This window comes from Vulpes vulpes, chromosome 2 (genome assembly GCF_048418805.1).
Source record: "Vulpes vulpes isolate BD-2025 chromosome 2, VulVul3, whole genome shotgun sequence".
NCBI lineage: Eukaryota > Metazoa > Chordata > Mammalia > Carnivora > Canidae > Vulpes > Vulpes vulpes.
This window is the reverse complement of record NC_132781.1, coordinates 101,923,758-101,942,707: the sequence shown is the minus strand read 5'-3', so window position 1 is coordinate 101,942,707 and position 18,950 is coordinate 101,923,758. Positions and strand designations below refer to the sequence as shown.

The window sequence follows — 18,950 nt, the reverse complement described above, 5'->3', positions numbered from 1 at the left end:
CAGTTTTACAAATGAGAAAACAAGGCCGAGAGAAGTTATTATATATTTTATGCTATGGTCCACTAGAACTTTGGGGGGATCTCTTGTCCTGCTACCTAGAATTTCTGTATTTTTATGAAGCTCTTAGGCCAAAATTCCAAACTTTAAGGATACCACAGAAAAATTAAGAAGTTGTAAAGAATTCTTCCCTGGGGCCTTTTGACCAGTTGAGGAAAGTTCACCTTCATACTTCTGTCTGTAAATGAACCATTCTCTTTGTTTAGGTCCCTCCGCTCTGAGAATCTGCTTCTGCATCACTTGCAGGATGGTCTTAGGTTTTCCTGAGGGTGATAGCCCTGGGCTCCCCAGCGTGGCCTGTAGTTTTCCATTCTGGCCAGCAGATGGTGGCAGACACTTCTGAATGGCCGCTGCACATTTCCCTGTTGTTGGGGTTCAGTGTTTCCTCATTCATTCTGAATGTGAGATTTTAGCTTTATAACTGTCACGCCAACGATCATCATCTGTGGAGGCCTTTAAAATCAAAACTCTCTATCAACTCAGATAATGTGGCCCCACAGCAAAAATAGATTTGTAACATTAATGAACTAGAAGGTCATGCTGATGACAAGTGACTTATTTCCTGGATGGAATGTGACGTTCCAGAGATGCCTGCAGCATGCCCTCCCTTAATAAAATCCATAAAGCCAAACCAAAGTTCTTGTCTTTCAGCACCAGAAACCCAGCTCCCTAACTTACAACAGCATTCTTGTTGACAGTCATGCGAGGGGGTGAATGGGTCTCTTCAGCAAGAGCAATTAATGTTTGTAATTTTTCTTAGAAAGCAACTCTTATTTTTTTTTTCCTGAGAAATTTTAAAAGTTAACACTGTTAACTTGGTTAACTTGGCTTGGTATATTAAAATATTTTTTTAAAAGATTTTATTTATTTATTCATGAGAGACATAGAGAGAGAGAGAGAGAGAGAGGCACACAGGCACAGGCAGAGGGAGAAGCAGGCTCCATGCAGGGAGCCCGATGTGGGACTTGATCCTGGGTCTCCAGGACTACACTCTGGGCAGAAGGCGGCACTGAACCGCTGAGCCACCCAGGCTGCCCTATTAAAATATTTTTCATTTGTTTTTTGGTTTTCACACCACATGAGAGCCAGGTTCCTAATAATAGACTATATATCATATTGTGCTTGCAATGAGGTGTACACATCAGCTCTCTGTGTAGAGGTATCCACTTATACAGCACAATTAATAAATTCTTAAGTATGTTATTTATCCAAATAGAGTAAAATGTGGATATTCCATTAAATAAAATGGGTTTTGAGGATAAAACAGAGACAAGAACTCTTGAGACTTGAATTCTAACAGTGGCTTCTCCTATGATGGTGAGGTAGATGTACAGACCTTGGTTCATTCTCTCCCACATTCTCACTGACTTCCTTACACTACACACATACACCACAAATGTATACAGGAGAGTTAACATCAGATGACCTCAAAAGTTGCTTGCAATCCTCAGATGTTATGGTTCTGAAGTGAGCTATCTAGTGGACACGAGGCTCCTTTCTGACTCCCAGGATGTCATATAGCAAAGTCAGCGTGTTTGTTTTCCAGTCATGGCTTAGGACTTTGCCAGGGGGTTTGCTCCCTAACTGAGCCTTTTACTGAAAAATCATTTGCAAAGGGGTTTAAGAAAAAAAACAAAAACAAAACACTGGTTCAGTACCACTGGCCAGACTCTTGTGCAATAGATTTAATTTAATTGTGCTGTACATACTACAAGAGAAGCTCTTGTAGTATGTACAACACAGTACACAAGTGTCAGGGCAATTGTAGAACATTACTGTTAAAAAGGATCTTAACAGATCTCTAAACTGAGGTAACCGATGTATTACAAATGAGAAGACTGTGCTAGAGAGATTAAGCCATTTGTCTAAGGCCAAAGGAGTGTCTGAACTAAGAAATATACTAAGTACTAAGAAATATAGCACTCATTAATAAAGATGAGTAAGGCACTCACACCATAATTAGGACATGGTGGCTGGGGAATGTTGCTGGAGGAGACATATGTAAACAAATTTATGATTATCCTATGATATGGTGAATTTCATAGTAAAAACTTGAAACAGAGAATGAGAAGGCTCTTTGGAAGAAGTGTATGCTAATACTCTGTCACATCTGAGGAACATCTAGAAATTCTCTGTGTGACTAAGACCTGGGAGCCATGGAAAGAAGAGGCAGCAAATGAGCGGAAGCCAGAGTCAAGAGCCTTGTGTCAAACAAGCCTTGTGGACACTGTCCTGTAGGCATCAGACATTTTAGGAGAGCACAGTGATACAAACGGCAATGGCAGTTATGTGGAAGATGGGCCTGGAATGGGGAGGAAGGACCAACAGAGAGGGCTGGATTAGAGACATCTCTGATGGAAAATCAGAGCTTGATGATGGACTGGACAAGAAAGGGAAGAGAAGGGACTTCTGGGATGATTTTTCTATTTCTAACTTGGAAAAGTAGGTGGTTATTATGGGTTTAACTGTTTCCCCTTTATGTTGCAGTCCTAACTGCTGATACCTATGAATGTGACCTTATTTGTAAATAGGATCTTTGTAGATATAATCTAGATGAGATGAGGTCATGCTTGATTAGGGTGGGCCTTAATCCAAAATAACTGGTGTCCTTGTGGGAAGAGAACAAACAAGCATGCAGAGAGTGGAGGGCCATGTGAATACATAGGCAGGGATTGGCGTTATAAAGCTGTAAGCCAAGGAGTGCCAAGGATTGCTGGAAAATGGCAGAAGCCAGGAGAGAGGCATGGAACAGATTTTCCCTCAGAGCCCTCCAAAAGGAGCCAACCCTACTGACACCGTGATTTTAAACTTCTGGATTCCTGGAATTGTGAGAGCATAAATTTCTGTTGTTTTAAGTCAGCCAGTTAGTGGAACTTTCTTATGGTAGCCCCCCAAAAGTAATACAGTGGGTGGTGGTACCATCATCTTGATAGGGACTGCAGAAAGGAGTAGTTCATGAGGGTGGAGAAAGTGCTGAAATTACTACCTGACAGGTTATGACTGAAGTGTCTTTGGACACGTGCTTGTCTCAGGTGTAAGAAGGAAGAAAGTGAAACAATTCACTATAGACTGGGAATTCTTAGTGTACAGACAAAAGCTGGAGCTGTGGCTGTGAAGATGATTTCTCAGAAAGAGCAGGAATCTGGTGAGAACTGAATATAGAACCCCAGAGAACATTCAAGGGTGTGTGGGAAGAGGAAGAACTCACAGAAATGGAGGAGCAGGTAGATAGAGGGGTCTGGGCTGAGGGTGAGGCAGTTATCACCAATGCAAATGATGCCAGGAAGATCAGACACCTGAGGATTGACTGAAACTCCTGACTGTTCACCAGAAACTTTAACAACAGTTTCAGCACAGGAGGGAGGAGAAGCCTGCTAGAGTGCAAGTTCCACAAAGCCAAGTTCTTTGTTTTGTTCACCATGTATCCTAAGGTACTGGATAGCAGTAGGCTGGAGAGAAATATTTTGGAACGAATGAGTTTTATTTGCAGAATAACAGTTGAAGACAAGGAGGACATATTGCTTTCTTAGGAAGTCTGAGTAAAAGGGAACGCAGAAGCCCAAGGCATGGGGCAGATCAAACTGAGGGAAGTGATTATAGAACCTCCCCTACCCACCCAGGGAATACCTGAATGTGTTGTAGCCCAAGAGAAGAATTCTCTGGAGAGACGTTGAAGATGCTGAAGCAAAAGGGAGTCCCTGATGGTGTGGTCCTAGGGAAGGGCTAATGTTGGAGGCACTGAGCTTGGAAGAGGGAGCCTTTTCTTCTGAGACACAAAGTTGGAAGGATGATGATTGTATCAAGTTAAGTTCAGAGGTAAAGAGGAAGTAGACCAGGGCAACTCAAGCCTCTCTTTCCCTGTCTTCTCCAAGTAGAAGGCAAGGTGTGCTGACTGAGAGGTCCGCAGGTGAGATACTCGAGAAACTATAGATGATGTCAGGGGATGAAGTCGAAGACTGAGCTGTGTGGAAAGCAGGGGAAAAGCTGCTAAAATCTGTGAGTGCAGAGGCTGACCCAGTCAGCAAAAAGCAGACTCAAGAGCCAAAAGTGAGTGACTTAGCTCAACTGTGTGAGCCCCACATTATGACATGGCTCTTGAGTAGGCTAGGGAAAGGAAGTACAGTAGCAAGAGAATGTTGACCCCAAATCCTAGCTCCAAGAAATTCAAGATAGGAGTGAGAAGAGTTTGTTCTCAAGAGAACACATTTCATTTTTAACGATAAGCGTGAGGTGACCTCACCTAAGTTCATGAACCTCTGTGAGTTTCTGCTTCCACATTTATAATGTAGAGATGATAATACCTCCCTTAAGGGCTGTTGAAAGGTTAAGTGAAATAACGTATGAGAAGAACCCAACACAGAGCCCATAACATGAGAGGGCATGTGACTATTAATAACAGAACCAAAAACAAACAAACAAACAAACAAACAAACAAAAAAACAGAACCAGGTTTTGAAGAGCACAATGGGGCAGGGGGCTTGACATGCATTTTTGTTCTTTGATTCAACAGATGTGAGTTAAGCATTTAATACCTATTCAGGCTCTGGAACATAATAGTAAACACAACAGAAAAAGTCCCTGCCCTCAAGGTGTTTTTATTCCACTAGGGTAGAAATCCAATAAAAACAGAAAACACTAAGTAATATAATTTCAGATTGTGAAAACTTCTGTGAAGAAAATGTAGCAGAGTAAGGGGTGGAGAGAAGATGGGTAGAGAGCCGAATTCCAATGCTCTTTCCAAGATATTCCACCACTTCTGAATAGACCTTGATAAACCCTCGTTTCTCCTGGAAGATATTTACTTCCACTGCTCCATCATCTCATTTAGCCTCAGAATGGAGCAAGCAAGAATTCACAAAGGAGGGACTTCATCACAGGCTCAGGATGGGAGTGTGCATCAAAGAAAGAGTGCAAGGTAAGGAATGATTCTTGAGTACTAAATCCTTCCTTTGGATTCTAATCTCTTTCCCATGAGTATGCACAACCTCTCAAGGACAGGTGAAGAGCTGATTCCTGGGCGTGACCTCAGACACTGAATCAGAAACTCTGGAGCCCCAGAAATCTGTGTTTTAGCATCTCTCTTGGTGATTCTCATGCACAGAAAAATTTGAGAACCACTGGTCAATAGAAATATTACTTAATGATAAAGTGTTGTAATAATGACCCAATTAATGAGTGCTGTGTTTCTAGACATGGAACTCAGGGTGTTTTGAACATACATTATTTAATCCACATAAGAAGGGTTGGGTGTAATCATCCTCACTTTGTAGAAGTGGGCAATGGGGCGTAGAGTGTTGATAACGTGCCAGGGGACAGGCCAGGACTCAACTCTCCCATCTTCCTGACGGCACCCCCCAATGGACTGTCATAATCAGTAAGCTCACACTAAATAAGAAACTTCTGGACTGGATTTCTCAATCAGTACATGGCTATGGAATCACACAATCTCTTAACATGCTTCTCCATATCCTGAAACCCTTTTGTAATGTATATGCGTATTCTTTGAATTCTGTACATCTGTTTGCCCTGATCAAATATTTTAATATCAAGAGGATTTTTTCCCCCCAATATGGACAGAAAGGGAAATAAGTGACCAAATGTTCATAAACAAATTAAGTTCTTCAAACTGTGAGAGACCCTTTTACTCAGCAAATTAATAACAATTCCCAGTATTCTGGGAAGGAACTGAGGACTCAGCATGCTTAAGAGCAGAATAAGCAGAGTGATTGCTCATAAAATTGGTTCGAGAACAAAACTGATCATGTCCTGAGAAAAAGGGAAATGTTCTATGAGGATTGCTCGTGACTCCTGTCCATTTCTATATCCATCAGGCCTGCTTTCTTCTCTGTCTTGGAGCCCTGTACCTCCGCCTCCACAACACACACACACTCTTCAGGAAGGCCCCCAACCCTCTCGTGAAGGCTTAGGCCTTGGATATATGGGTTTTTGATACCCTAGTCCAATACTCCAGGCCTCAGCATGGCCATTCTTCGTGCAGCCCAGGGTAACCTGCATCCCAGGTCAGATCATTGATACCATGATTCCAGGATCTACTTCCAAACTTGTGAGTTGGCACAAGAAACCGAGCTCTTGTCCTGCTCACTGTGTCTAAACATCATCCTGGGACCTCTGGGTCTGGGGCCTTGTCTTTCTCTCACCAGGTGCTCCAGCCTCTGGTACCCAGCCCTGCGATTGGGGCAGCCTTTACTTCCTCCTGACACCTGTCATTCAATTTTTCCACTGTAAAGTGCATTCCATTACCAGCTAAGCCCTGACTGTTGATGTTTAGAGGTAGGATGCATTCTAACACTGAGTGTAAAACTTGGCTATGCTTTGGGAAAGCAAAGATTCCTTGGCCCCATCCTTAAACGTTCTGAGTCAGTGGGTCCAGGGCCTTGGAATGTGTATTTCTACCATGAGTTTAAGTCAGCCAGTTACTGAGTAGCATTTCAGAACCTCTTTCAAAGCCTTCTCCCAGCTTAACAGATGTGGGCATTGGAATGTACACAGGGAAATGAGGGCCTCCAGTATGGTAGTATCTCAGGGTCTCAGAATTCCTTTTTCTTTTTTTCTCGTGCCCCCCCACCCCCGCCCCCAGGTCTCAGAATTCCAAACAAGGGCCATGGGGTCAGACAGGAACACAATGAATGAACAGTTCAGGCCAGCTGGCAGCAGGGGTGAGGCAGGGCAGAGATCCTGCATCCTATCAAACAGCAGTCTGAGAGAGTGGCCTCTCAGCCACTACCTGGTTTCTCTATCTCTCTCATTTTTTTTTTTAAAAAGTAGGCTCCACACTGGGTGGAGATCAATCTCCAATGTAGGGCTTCAATTCATGACTTGAGCTGAAATCAAAAGTTGGACGCTTAACCAACTGAACCACCCAGGCTCCCCACCACCTAGTCTTAACCTTGTCCGGCCGCTTACTGGTTGAAGAGTCTCTGTGCTCAGGTGCCACATCTATATTTTAGGGAGAATTATGGCTCTTACCTCAAAATGTTGGTAAGATGATTAAATGTGTTAATGTATGTAAAGTTTTTAAGAGGTTGCATTATAGATGCTATGTGTTTGTCATTATTCTCACAACCCCGTCTATACCAGGAACAGAAAAGGAGAGGCAGGAACCTGAAGCAGGCAGGACATTCTCATCTCTTTTCCTACTGACCCAAATGGGACCCCACCTCAGGGCCTTTGCACTTGCTGGTCCTGTTTCTGGAATGCTCTTCCCTGGGTAATTCTTCCTCCCTCACTTTACTCACATCTTTTGTTACATGTCATTCCTTCAGAGACCCTTTCCCTGACCAACCCACTTAAAGAAGCCCTGGTCCTTGCACACAGTGTTCCCTACCCTGCTTCATATTTATCCGGAGCCTTAGCATTGCCTGATAATCACATTTTTTTTGTTGTTTATTGCCATTTTCCTCACTCTAAACTCTATGAGAACACGGATTATTGTACGTTTGGGTCACCTCTGTATTCTGAGCCCCTGGGACAGTACCTAGTACCTAGCAGGTAGCTGGCATTCAATTGATATTGAGTATATGATGAATGAATAAATGAATGAATGAATGCCCAGACTGCCTGTGCTCAATCAGAGTTTTGGGAATGTTGGGTCTAGGGAACACCCAACTCCTGCAGTAATGTGAGTGACAATACCACACTAGTGTCGGCACCTCTGAAATGGCAGAGTGGGTACATGGTCATCTCTAATGATGTGGTCCTTGACAAAGGTTATATTTGCCACACACGTAGATGTTAAGTGTTGTTCTCCACTTATGAAGGTGATATAAACCTATAGTATAGACTTTGAACCACTTTGGAAGGAGAGGTGACAGCTTTGCCAAGGAGTACATGAGTACACATGTGCAGTCTGGCAAGGATACATTTCTACAACCGTGGTGATGGGTTCTTCCTCAGGGGGAATGGGTGACTGAGCTACCGAACAATCTCACCAGGAACCTGATTTTATTAACACCTACCTGCTCCACAGACTTCCATCTCAGATGGAGAATGAGGAACCTGACTCTCAAGAGAAGCTCTGCACATTGCCTTGGGCCATACCTATGGATTTAGATAATCGGCACTCTCTGGCATGAAATGTGATTGAGGGGCTGAGAAGGAAAAGGAATTTATGGTGTTTGAATCAAAGTATGGTCGGAATAGCTACATAAACTCCCTGAATCCATTTCTAGGAGTCAGTTGTTAATTTGGCAGAAGACAGTTACTTCTACCCAACCTTCCAAAATGTGGTGCAAATGTAAACCTGACCAAACACTTGATAATTGCCTTTTGATAATATACTCCTTAAAAAACTTCAAGATCTAGTAAGGCTATTTTTAGACAAAGGGTTCCCCCCCCCCCTATTTTCTGTATTTTCTGTATTTTTCTAGGAAATCTTGTCAAGTTCCTAATTTCTAAAAACTTCTTACAGTGGAATAACGGTCCAATAAAGAACTGAGAAACTGTCTCAGATTTGTTCAAGATGGAGAGCTTTCATTTTTATAAGTGATGAAGAAGACTGGATAGATTCATGATAAAGTTTTAAATTCAGAAACAGGAATTGAGGGTAGAAATGCTTCCACCTTTCCTATTTTGGTTTGAAATGAAAAAAATTATTATGATACACACTTGTGGTTAATGATATTACATTTTAACATTTTTTTCCTTAAAAGGAAATATTAACTCGAATTGCTCACCAGTCTAAATCAAGAACTTCTTATGACATACCTTTAAAACAAAGCAGTAGTCAGTGGGTGCTTTGTATTTCATTTTACACTGAATCCCATAGTAAATGTTGACATTTTCAAACTGTATAAAACATGCCAGATCTCGAGATGTCTGTAAAAGAAGGAAAAAAATAAATTTCACTGCGTTGACAGCTTAATAATTTTTCAAGGTTGTCCTTGATGGCACAACTAAGGGTTACATATTAGCAGAACAATATTGAATTTTAGATTAACCTATTTAAGCATCTATCATATTATACATTTTCTAAAAAGTCAGGCTGGCATTTTCAGAGGTAGAAGAGCACACCGAAGACAACAGTGTGCCACACACCCAGAGATGGAGTGGAATATTGTACTGCTGTTCTGGCACCTGCACGTGGACTCCTGGGGCCAGAACTGACTGGCTGACCTTGAGACATCGTTACAGATGCAGTGGGGACGAGAGGACTGACCACCTAGTCAGAAATTTCATGTTGGCTTTTGCCATTCCGAGTCAGTGATTTTCCTAATTGAGCATTAGAAGAGAAAAAAGTCATCCTCAGGATGAACAATAAGAGGTAAATATGATGCTCAGGAAATCAGCACACACTTCATGCACTTCTCTCTGAGAAAAAAAGACTCCTTTCATGCTTTCCCATTAGGGCTGGCAGTGTTGCTATGGAGACAGAACCTCTCCTCCATGTCTCATGCTCCTTGTGAGGATTCCAACCTGTAATCTACATATTTGGTTACATTTCAATTACAAATTCGCCCTATTACTCTTTTTTTTTTTTGCCTTTACATTCTTTAACTCTTTAGCAGGTGAGTGAATAAAGGAGAGAGGGCAAACACTACCTCTCAGTGCACAATGCCTCCGTTATTGATGGTTGCACAGTTTTTATCTTTAAAGATATTTTCTGCTAGATTTTCAAAGTCTTGGTTTTTTTTTTTCAAATTGAAAAAATGGAACGTATAAACCATAATTTTATATATAAAAATTAATGATTTATATAAACTTTATATACTACATTGCTTATAAAATTATGCTTACACACACACACATATAATAAAATGAAAATTTCTTCCACACTCCTTTTTTCTAATTCTACTCTTTTCTCTGAAAGTACCATTGTTTTGAAGTATTCTTCCAAATGTTTTTGGGTGAACATTTGTATACATATGTATGTGTAGACATACCCACATACATACATACCCACATACCATTTTAAAAATATGAATGAGATTTTACTATAAATAGTGTTCCAGAAACTTGTTATTTTCTTAACATAGTATCTTGGTCTCCCTATGTCAGACATATGGATGGATACAGGACAGTCATGTAATGGCTGCAGAGCACTCCACTCTGTGGGCGTAATGATTTATTTAACCATTCCTACCAAAGATGACTAGAGGTTATTGCAATATTTTGCTCTTGCAAAAATACTGTACATATGAGCAAATATTTCCGTGGGGGTAGATTGTGAAATGTGGAAGCTGCCATTTGAAAGGGCATTCTCCTTTATATTAATAGATCTTGTTAAATCAGCTGTACCAGCTTACATTCCAACATTTTGTGTTGACATTGCCCATTTTTCTTACTCCTGCTGAAAGCTGGATATTATCAACATTGTTCATTTTATCAATCTTGTAGGAAGAAATATTTCACTTTGTATTTTTTTTTTTAATTTTTTAAAATTTATTATTTATTCATGATAGTCATAGAGAGAGGAGAGAGAGGCAGAGACACAGGCAGAGGGAGAAGCGGGCTCCATGCCGGGAGCCCGAAGTGGGACTTGATCCTGGGACTCCGGGATTGCGCCCTGGGCCAAAGGCAGGTGCTAAACCACTGAGCCACCCAGGGATCCCCTATTTCACTTTTTAATTTACATTTCCCTGATTACTGGTAAGAAAGGGCAACCTTTTAACTATTCACTGGCTACTGATATTTTTTTTAGTATTAAATTCTCAATAAGCATTGCCATTTTTCTATGAGCATGTTTTTTTTTTTTTCTTATTGACTTGTTGAAGTCTTTATATTTTATGGATATTTGTACTGGGCTATACATGCTGGAATGTACTCTCTAATACCAGAGATAGTCTTTAACTTCTTGTTTGGTATCTTTGGCCTTAAAAGAGTTAAAAGACACTTCACGCAGTCAAATTTATCAATTTTCTCCATTATAATTTTGAGTTTTTAGCCTTGTTGAAGGTTTTTCAACCCCTGAATTATTAAAATATTAACCTATATTTTCTTAGAGAATTTAAAAATATATAGATAAAAGGAGATTTCATACTTTTTGTAAATATATCTAATCAATGTAGGATTTAATTTGGCACATGGGAGGATACCTGGGTAGCTCAGTGGTTGAGTATCTGCCTTCAGCTCAGGTTGTGATCCCAGGATTGAGTTCCACATTGGGCTCCCTAGAAGGAGCCAACTTCTCCCCTCTGTCTATGTCTCTGTATCTCTCATGAATAAATAAATAAAATCTTAAAAAAATAATTTGAAACATGGTATGAGGTAGGAAACTACTTTCTCCAATGGACAGACAATTATTTCAATGCTATTTATTAAATACCACCCCTCTGAGGAATTTTAGAATCAGTCTGTGAATTTCAAGTAAAAACTATCCTATTGAGATTTTTGGGGGGATTTAACATACAGAAAGTTTGGGAGAGAATTAATATTTTTTCATCCACCAGCATGGTAAATTTTTATTTATTCAGTTCTAGTTCAGTTCTTCTATTGCATTTTATATTTTATACCACATTGGTCTTGAACATTTCCTGTTTATTGTTAGGTATTTTGTATTTTTTGTTCCCTACTATGCATGAAATATTTGGCACTATGTTTTCATTTGTATATTGTTTGTACAAAAGAAAACAATTTATTTGGTAAATTTATTTGGTCCTAATAGTCTTTCAGTTGAGTGTCTTATATTGTGTGGTAGACGATCACATCAAGTGTGAATAAAGCGAGTTTTGCCTCTTCTTTTAAAAAATTCTACTTCTTATTCTTTTTCTTGACCCCTGGCTTGTTCCTCTATTCCAAGGTTAACTGTAGCAGTGAGTAAAGTACTCTTGTCCAAAGCTAGTGTGAACAGTTATAATTTTATCACTAAATGTGTTGGGATAGGTTTATCATCTCATTTACATGTAAATGTCAAAGACTTTTATTTGTGTATGTGTTTTTTTATTGTTTTTTGTTTTTTTTTCCGAAACACTGTGTCAGTTTTCTGTGATTCACACTAAGTAGGGGCAGTAGGCTGACATAAACCACGCAGTACTGGTTATGCCTCTCCTGCATTCTGATGGGTAAGAAAGTCTTCTCACTAGAGGAAGAGACCTGGATATTTCCCAGGACTTCACCTGCTTGGGAATGTGGGGTTAAGCCTTATTAGAAACAGCCTGAGGGGATGCTCAGAGGTTGAGTGTCTGCCTTCGGCTCGGCTCGGGTAATAATCCCGGGGTCCTGAGATTGAGTCCTGCATCGGGCTCTCCGCAGGGAGCCTGTATCTTCCTCTGCCTATGTCTCTGCCTCTCTGTCTCTCAAGAATAAATAAATGAAATCTTAAAAAATAAATAAATAAAAGGAAGCAGGCTGCAATTTGTACATATGCCATTTGGTGGTGCCCTGGATTCAGCAGTGAAGGCAAAATGCTTCAGCGTACCTCAGATAATATAGATGAGGGAGGTATTCTAAAGCTTTTAAAGGTAAACAAGATGCAAATGCCCAAAGCCTCTAAAAAAAGCTCTTAGAAAAAAAAGCTAATGGTCAGAATGAGAGTTAAAATTCATTTCAAAGATGAATAATTTAAGGTATGCTTATAGATCAGAGGCAATAATCCTAAATCACCAAGTAGAAGTTTAATGATATCTAAGATACTGTCCTAAAATAGGCAGGGTAATGCAAACAGCACACTTCAAAGAACAACTTAAATGTTCAGAGTATAAGGGCTACAATCTTAATGTAGCTCTGTCAACACTTATACTTTTATTATGATTACCACAGAACAAGAGAGTAAATACAGGGGAAAAAAACCCTCAGAAAAAGATATATGAAGTAACAAATTATCTCTAGAAAAGTGGTGCTTCTGCTATAATTTTTGAAATCTAACTTTAAAACAGATAAAATTCTTCACCTACAGGAGAAAAGCTTTGGAAAAATTCAAAAGGACTTCTGTAATTCTGTCCAAATAGGGTATGTATTTGCACAAACATTGTAGTAACATGAATTTCAGAGCAAAAAAGTACATTTAGATTGTGATCTGAAGATTTCCTTAGGTTAATTTTCATAAAATGATTTTTTGACAAGCATTTTATTTTTCTTTCTGACCTTAGTCTTTCCTTTGGGTACATAATAAATTCCAGAAGCCCGTAAAAGAAAATAGCGCCTTTTCCAGGTTTTCTTTCCATCTTCTTTCAAAGAAAGAGCTCCTTCAAGTTCTGGCACAATGATGGATGTCCCGCAGAAACTTTCCTGAAAATTGAAAATCCGATTATAGAGAGCACATTAAAGAAAAAAACCCCACATTTTTGTTCATATCTAAACAGACTGTGGCAAACTAGCCTTTAAGCTAAAAGTCATTTGTCTATAACTCTGAATGCACACACTTACATCACATGCTACCTGTCAAAAGAGAGGAAGGATATTATGGTGGCTAAATCTCAGCTCTTGAGTTAGACTTCAAGGCTTCTTGATCACTAAGCTTTGCAACAACTGTGGGCAAATCCTAAATCTCAGCTCCTTTACTTGTAAAAATGGAGTCACAATAGCTTTAGCTGCATAAGAAAGGTTATGAGTATAATCTTGGTATACTATAAAAGTAAGCATTCCATAAAGGTTATTTCTGCTATTATAAATTGCTAAATAGAAACATTATTCCTTTTTCTATAAGTAAAAAAAATTACTATTTCACTACTAGTAAATAGAAAAAAATAGAATATATAATCCTATACATACATAAATATGTGTAAGTTAATTTATTCTTTGGATAGTTTTCTTACTGAAGAATAAAGAAGGCAATTATTAATACTATGGTATCAGAAAAGGTAGGGGACAAGGTAAAATTTCTAGGTGTAGATTTTCAAATCTCACAACAGGCATACAATTATATAATTCTTAGTAAATTTCCTTTAAAAAGCAATGTAGCATAATTATACATCATTTTTGTCTCCCAGTTCAAATACTCATTTATTTTGGGCTTCTTTTTTTATAACTCTCAACCTCCTTTCATTCCATCTCATAAATGTAGAATAACTTTTAATTTTGTACCCTGCAAGCAAATGTATATATATAGTGGATATGGGATACATTTTTGTTCACATTTCCCTCCAATTTAGCTAGCACTAGCTGCCTTGTATATAATCCCTTCACTCAGATTTTTGGTCCAAATTAGAAAGCAGGCTAATGTCAATTTTTCATAGCATAACATGCTTTGTATTTTTCTTTCACATCCAGCTTTTAATACCCTGCTGAAGTCCTATATCAAGAACTATTCAGGCAATTGTATAAATCAAGGAACAGGCAGTATAGACAGCTGATATATAAGCACTGATTATAAACAAATGGCTGTATTAGGAAACTTCACCCTCCCTTTCCATGTCTGTCAGTCCCTATCGCTACTAAGTTCGCTCAGAACCTGAATCTCCTTGCTGCTGCGGACACCTGGTACTTTCTCTTCCTCAACTGAACTTGGAGTCTGGTAAATGCAGAGAATGTCCCCATTCCCACTGTTGGGCCTCCACGGGAAATACACACTGTGCTCTTGGTCCCAGAAAGCAGAATTTGTAACATTTTTTCAGGACCTTGGGAGGGGCAGGAGGTTCTGGCACCTACTCCCTCTGGTATAGGGCTGGGAGAATGTGGTGGGGAGAGAAACCTGTGTGGGAGCCTGGCCAGACCTTGGTGAATGAGAGAGGGTGCTCTTCAATGTCAGCAAACTGGCTCCAGGTGTGACTGTAGGCCCAGGTGTCCCCAGGTCTTCTAAGTTTTCAGAAGAAGCCTCAAATCTACTAACTCTAGAAAAGGTCAACACACTGTTGGGGGTGAAGAAAACCTGTCCAGGGCTCCAGCATGGCCACCTGTGACCTGTGATCTCTGCACTCTTCTGCATTATGTGCTGGGAACAGAGCCCTGATTTTTAGCATACTATTGTGAAAACCCACTAAGAGTTTCAAAAATAATCAACCATCAACTGAACATGTCCCTAGAATGATAATCACAAACATGTGCACAGTAATCGACACAGGGCTTCCATGACCTCCCTGGATAGTTGTAATAATTCAGCACAATCCAGGAGGCTGAGGTTCCTGGACCTCTCCAATAATTATGAACCTCAATGGCAGACCCAGACCTTGTGTCAGGTTTCCTATCTCCAAAGCTCATACTTCCTACCACACGTGGCTTCCAGAAGAGCATCTTATAATTCATTGTAAAGTAGGTTTGGAAATCCTTACATCTGACTTGTATGGAGCTTTTTCATTACTTAAGTAATGAAAAATATAGAATGTTAAGAGATTAATTTTATGTGGGTTTAAAAGTGTTTTAGTCAAGAATTACTAATCCAACTTCATGAGAGTAAAATACAGTCTAAAGCCATATTTTAAACTGACTCAAAGAACCAGTTTAATTATCTAAATAGCTATAATTTAGTAATAATTTGATTTTAAAACCCCAAGGTAAAATTTCAGTGTGTCTAAGAATCTCCCATTGTTCCAAGAAGCAAATAATTTAAAAATAGATACAGTTAACAGCTTTCTCTTTTCTTCTACTCTGCAAAATTAAACCTACCTCAAGTAAGGATTCCTTGTTCTTAGCATTCATTTTCTCATTTGTTTCCTTTCCTTCTTTTCTTCCTTTGTTATTCAAGTAAAAATTCTAAATAAAATATTAAAAGAGCAGATCAATAAATGTTCTTCACCACGCTAGCCACTGCAGGGAACCATCATGGTCTTGCTGGAGACAGAATATATACCTATAGGAAATAAAGTGGGAACCATAGCATATGGCATCTGGCAACCAAGTGCCTACTAAGGGTTTACCAAGTCCTATGGTGTCACTGAGGCAGATGAAAAATCTTCTTCCCTTCTTCCCCTAATGCACAATCAATGAGGAAATAAACATGAGACAGAAAACACTAGCAAAGGACACCATTTAGTTGTTAAATTCCATTGTCTAGAACACATGCCCAGTACTGGAGGCTAGGAAGAGCCTCTTTTTATAAGGATTTCCCAAAGGGTCGGGATCTGTAGCTGTGTCTTCTTCTGAGATTTTCTCTGAGACCCCTCTCACTTTTTCAGCCTCAGAATCAGTTTTTCCCCCCTCCAAGTGATGGTGCTATACTGTTATTGTTTTAAAGAAAATGGGGTGGGGGGAAATGGGGAAAAAACCCACAAAGTAAACCTAAGCTGGAGTTCAGGGAGTTCAGGGAGGGTAGTCCTTAGAATGCACAGGCTGCCCTTGGGTCAGAACTTCATCACAACTTTATCATGACTTTATCAGTCGTGAGGTCAGCCAACTCAATTTGGGCTGCTCTGTAGCAAAAGGCAGAGCTCAAGAGTTAACTCAGTAGCTGTTACCCACGGAAACTGGATGATCTGAGCTGAACAATAAGAGAACTTTAAAATGGGAAATGAAACTTTCACTTACAGCTTGCTCCCTTTTCTCACCGCTGAAAATACAAGATTTGGGGGCAGCTGGAGAGGAAAGGAACAAAGCAAACACATTACTTTTTAAATATCACCTTCTTGGAATAAAGAGTAAACCAAGCAGTTACCAGCCCATGAATAAATTATCTTATAGACGTAAAATACCCCTGGTTCCTGAGAATATTCTTCTGTCATGTCGAGAAGATATGTATAAACATATGGCTTTGGGTCTGTAGATGGGAAGATACATAGACAGCACATAAACTCAAAATGAGCCATTTCTATAGCTTTTCAAAGAGGAAAACAAATCTCTGTAGGCTGGAATGGTCAAGGAAGACTTTCCAGAGGAGGTCCAAGTTTGAAAAATTGTCCAAATATACTCCAAGGCCTGTCATCAGGTGACTGAGCAATGCCTCCCCCTCACAATGGGTGGGACTCATGTCCCTGCCCCACTTATGTTGGATTTAGCCACATGACTTGCTTTGGTGAACAGAACGTGGGTGGAAGAGATAGGGCACTGACTCTGTGCAGAGGACCTGAGAGGTTGTGTCATGTGTTTCCATGCCATCCTCCTGTATTCTTTGCTGTGAGTTCACCAGGAGAAGAGTGTGTCACAGGGAGCTGCTGGTCTGAGGATGGTAAGAGACAAGTGAACTAGCTGAGTCTGACTCACATTCTGGGGCCAAGGATGATGACCTGCAGACCCAGGAGAGAGGAAATGTCTGTGGCTGTAAGCCATGAGGATTCAGAGGTGGTTTAATGCATCCAAGGCTGACAGATGCACATGCCCACACTGGCTGGTGATTAGATCTAGGGCACTGAAGCCAAGGCTAGACTTTCTTTTAAAATAGGAAGCCATACTGGAAACCAAAAATGTGATTACTGTAAGACTTCCTCCTGTAGGCCTGGTCCTGGATGGTCAAAGACAAACCTTGGTGGGAGAGGCAGGTTGGAAAAGAATGGCAGAAAGATGCCATGAGATCATTTTCTCCCTCAGTGGCCGGTACCCTTCTTCACCTGAGAAGCAAAATGAGGTTGTGTTTCTCTCTGTGTTCCTCACTCCTACAGCCACACTGAGCCACAATCACTACTAAATGTCAGTTAAGGAACACAACAAAGGATGGGATGAAAACTGCCTAAAATATCAGCAATGATTATTGTTGGAGTTGCAGGATTACAGATAGTTTAAATTTCATTTCTTCTGTTTTTCAACTTTTTTTCTTTACAGTAAGTCAATGTTATTTTTGAAGTCAGCAAAATAAAGTATGTCATTAAAAGAAATACAAAGCAGTTAAATAAGCAAGCAACCTTATATTAACTGATTTGCCAGTACCTTCTTTGAAAAACAGATTTTTCAGGCTCCCAGCAAGAAGAATGGCTAATTCTTTTTTTTTTTTAAGATTTTACTTATGTATTCATGAGAGACACACAGAGACACAGAGAGAGGCAGAGGCATAGGCAGAGGAAGAAGCAGGCTCCCCACAGGGGGGCTGATGGGGGATTCGATACCAGGACCCTAGGATCACAACCTGAGCCGAAGGCAGAAACTCAACCACTGAGCCACCCAGGTGCCCCAAGAATGCCTAATGTTAATACTGGAGAGCTTCTCTACCTCTAGACATATTCCTCAGTCCTTATACCTCTCTTTTCGTTTCAGGCAACATCACTGGTCTTTGCATAGTGGGACTTAAGTTTCAGCATCACTCTGGGAAAACAGAACTCTTGAGGAGCTGACTCCCATTTCAACAGCTGGCACTTATTTAGGAATAGCAGACCACCCTGTGCTTCCAATCAACTGAGAAGAGGAACTTTTCTAATGACAACCAGACTGAGAAACTAAGCTGCTTTTTAAATAAAGTTGCTTTTATTAGCATAGCAAGTGTCCTCAGGCTTCTGGATGGCTCAGTCAGTGAAGTTGGTGAAGCGATATACTTTGGCTCAGGTCATGATCCCAGGGTCCTGAGGCTGAGGTCCATGTTGGATTCCCCACTTGGCGTGGAGTGTTTCTCCCTCTCCCTCTACTCCTCCCTCTTGCGTGCTCTTTCTCACCAATAAGTAAATTTTAAAAATCTTAAAAAAAGGATAGTAGGTGTCCCAAACTACTTTACCCAAAATAAGCAGTACCACCTTGGGCAAGAGGGGTCCCTGCCCTGACTCCACTCTTTAGAAGGTCTCTGCTCTGACACTCACCCAGCCACTCCCCTACTCACAGGGTGACAAGTCTATAGGGCCAATGGGATATGCCCACCTGGAGCCAATGACCCCCTACATTTCAGTCCACACTCCACACACCCAGGACCTTGGAATTCCCTGACTAAATGGCCCGGAGACTCTGCCCTATATTCATTCTCCTGCAGGTTTATGGCACTGCTAGCATGTGCATCCTAGGCCAGAGGGTGGCCAAGGGGCAGCTTTTTGCAAGGGAGTGATGGGTTGTATGGAGCCTGCTCTTTGGGCTGGAACATCCACACCATGCATGCAAGGCTACCATGGCTCAGGATGGATGGGATGGATGGAGGGGGGAAGTCTAGGGGTTGGTCA

The 18,950-nt window shown here is 40.5% G+C and overlaps 1 protein-coding gene across 2 annotated transcripts in view; it reads right to left on the bottom strand.

Annotated features, from left to right (window-relative positions):
• The window catches only part of APBB1IP (amyloid beta precursor protein binding family B member 1 interacting protein), a 99,958-nt gene that overhangs the window by 13,883 nt on the left and 67,125 nt on the right, over positions 1 to 18,950 (bottom strand). For both annotated transcript variants that reach the window (XM_026013671.2, XM_072742076.1), the window contains exons 8-10: positions 15,553 to 15,639; positions 13,096 to 13,239; positions 8,782 to 8,892 (exon numbers count right to left, since the gene is read on the bottom strand). In XM_026013671.2, coding sequence (XP_025869456.1) covers positions 8,782 to 8,892; positions 13,096 to 13,239; positions 15,553 to 15,639 — 342 coding nt within the window. The remainder of the gene's footprint in view (positions 1 to 8,781; positions 8,893 to 13,095; positions 13,240 to 15,552; positions 15,640 to 18,950) is intronic.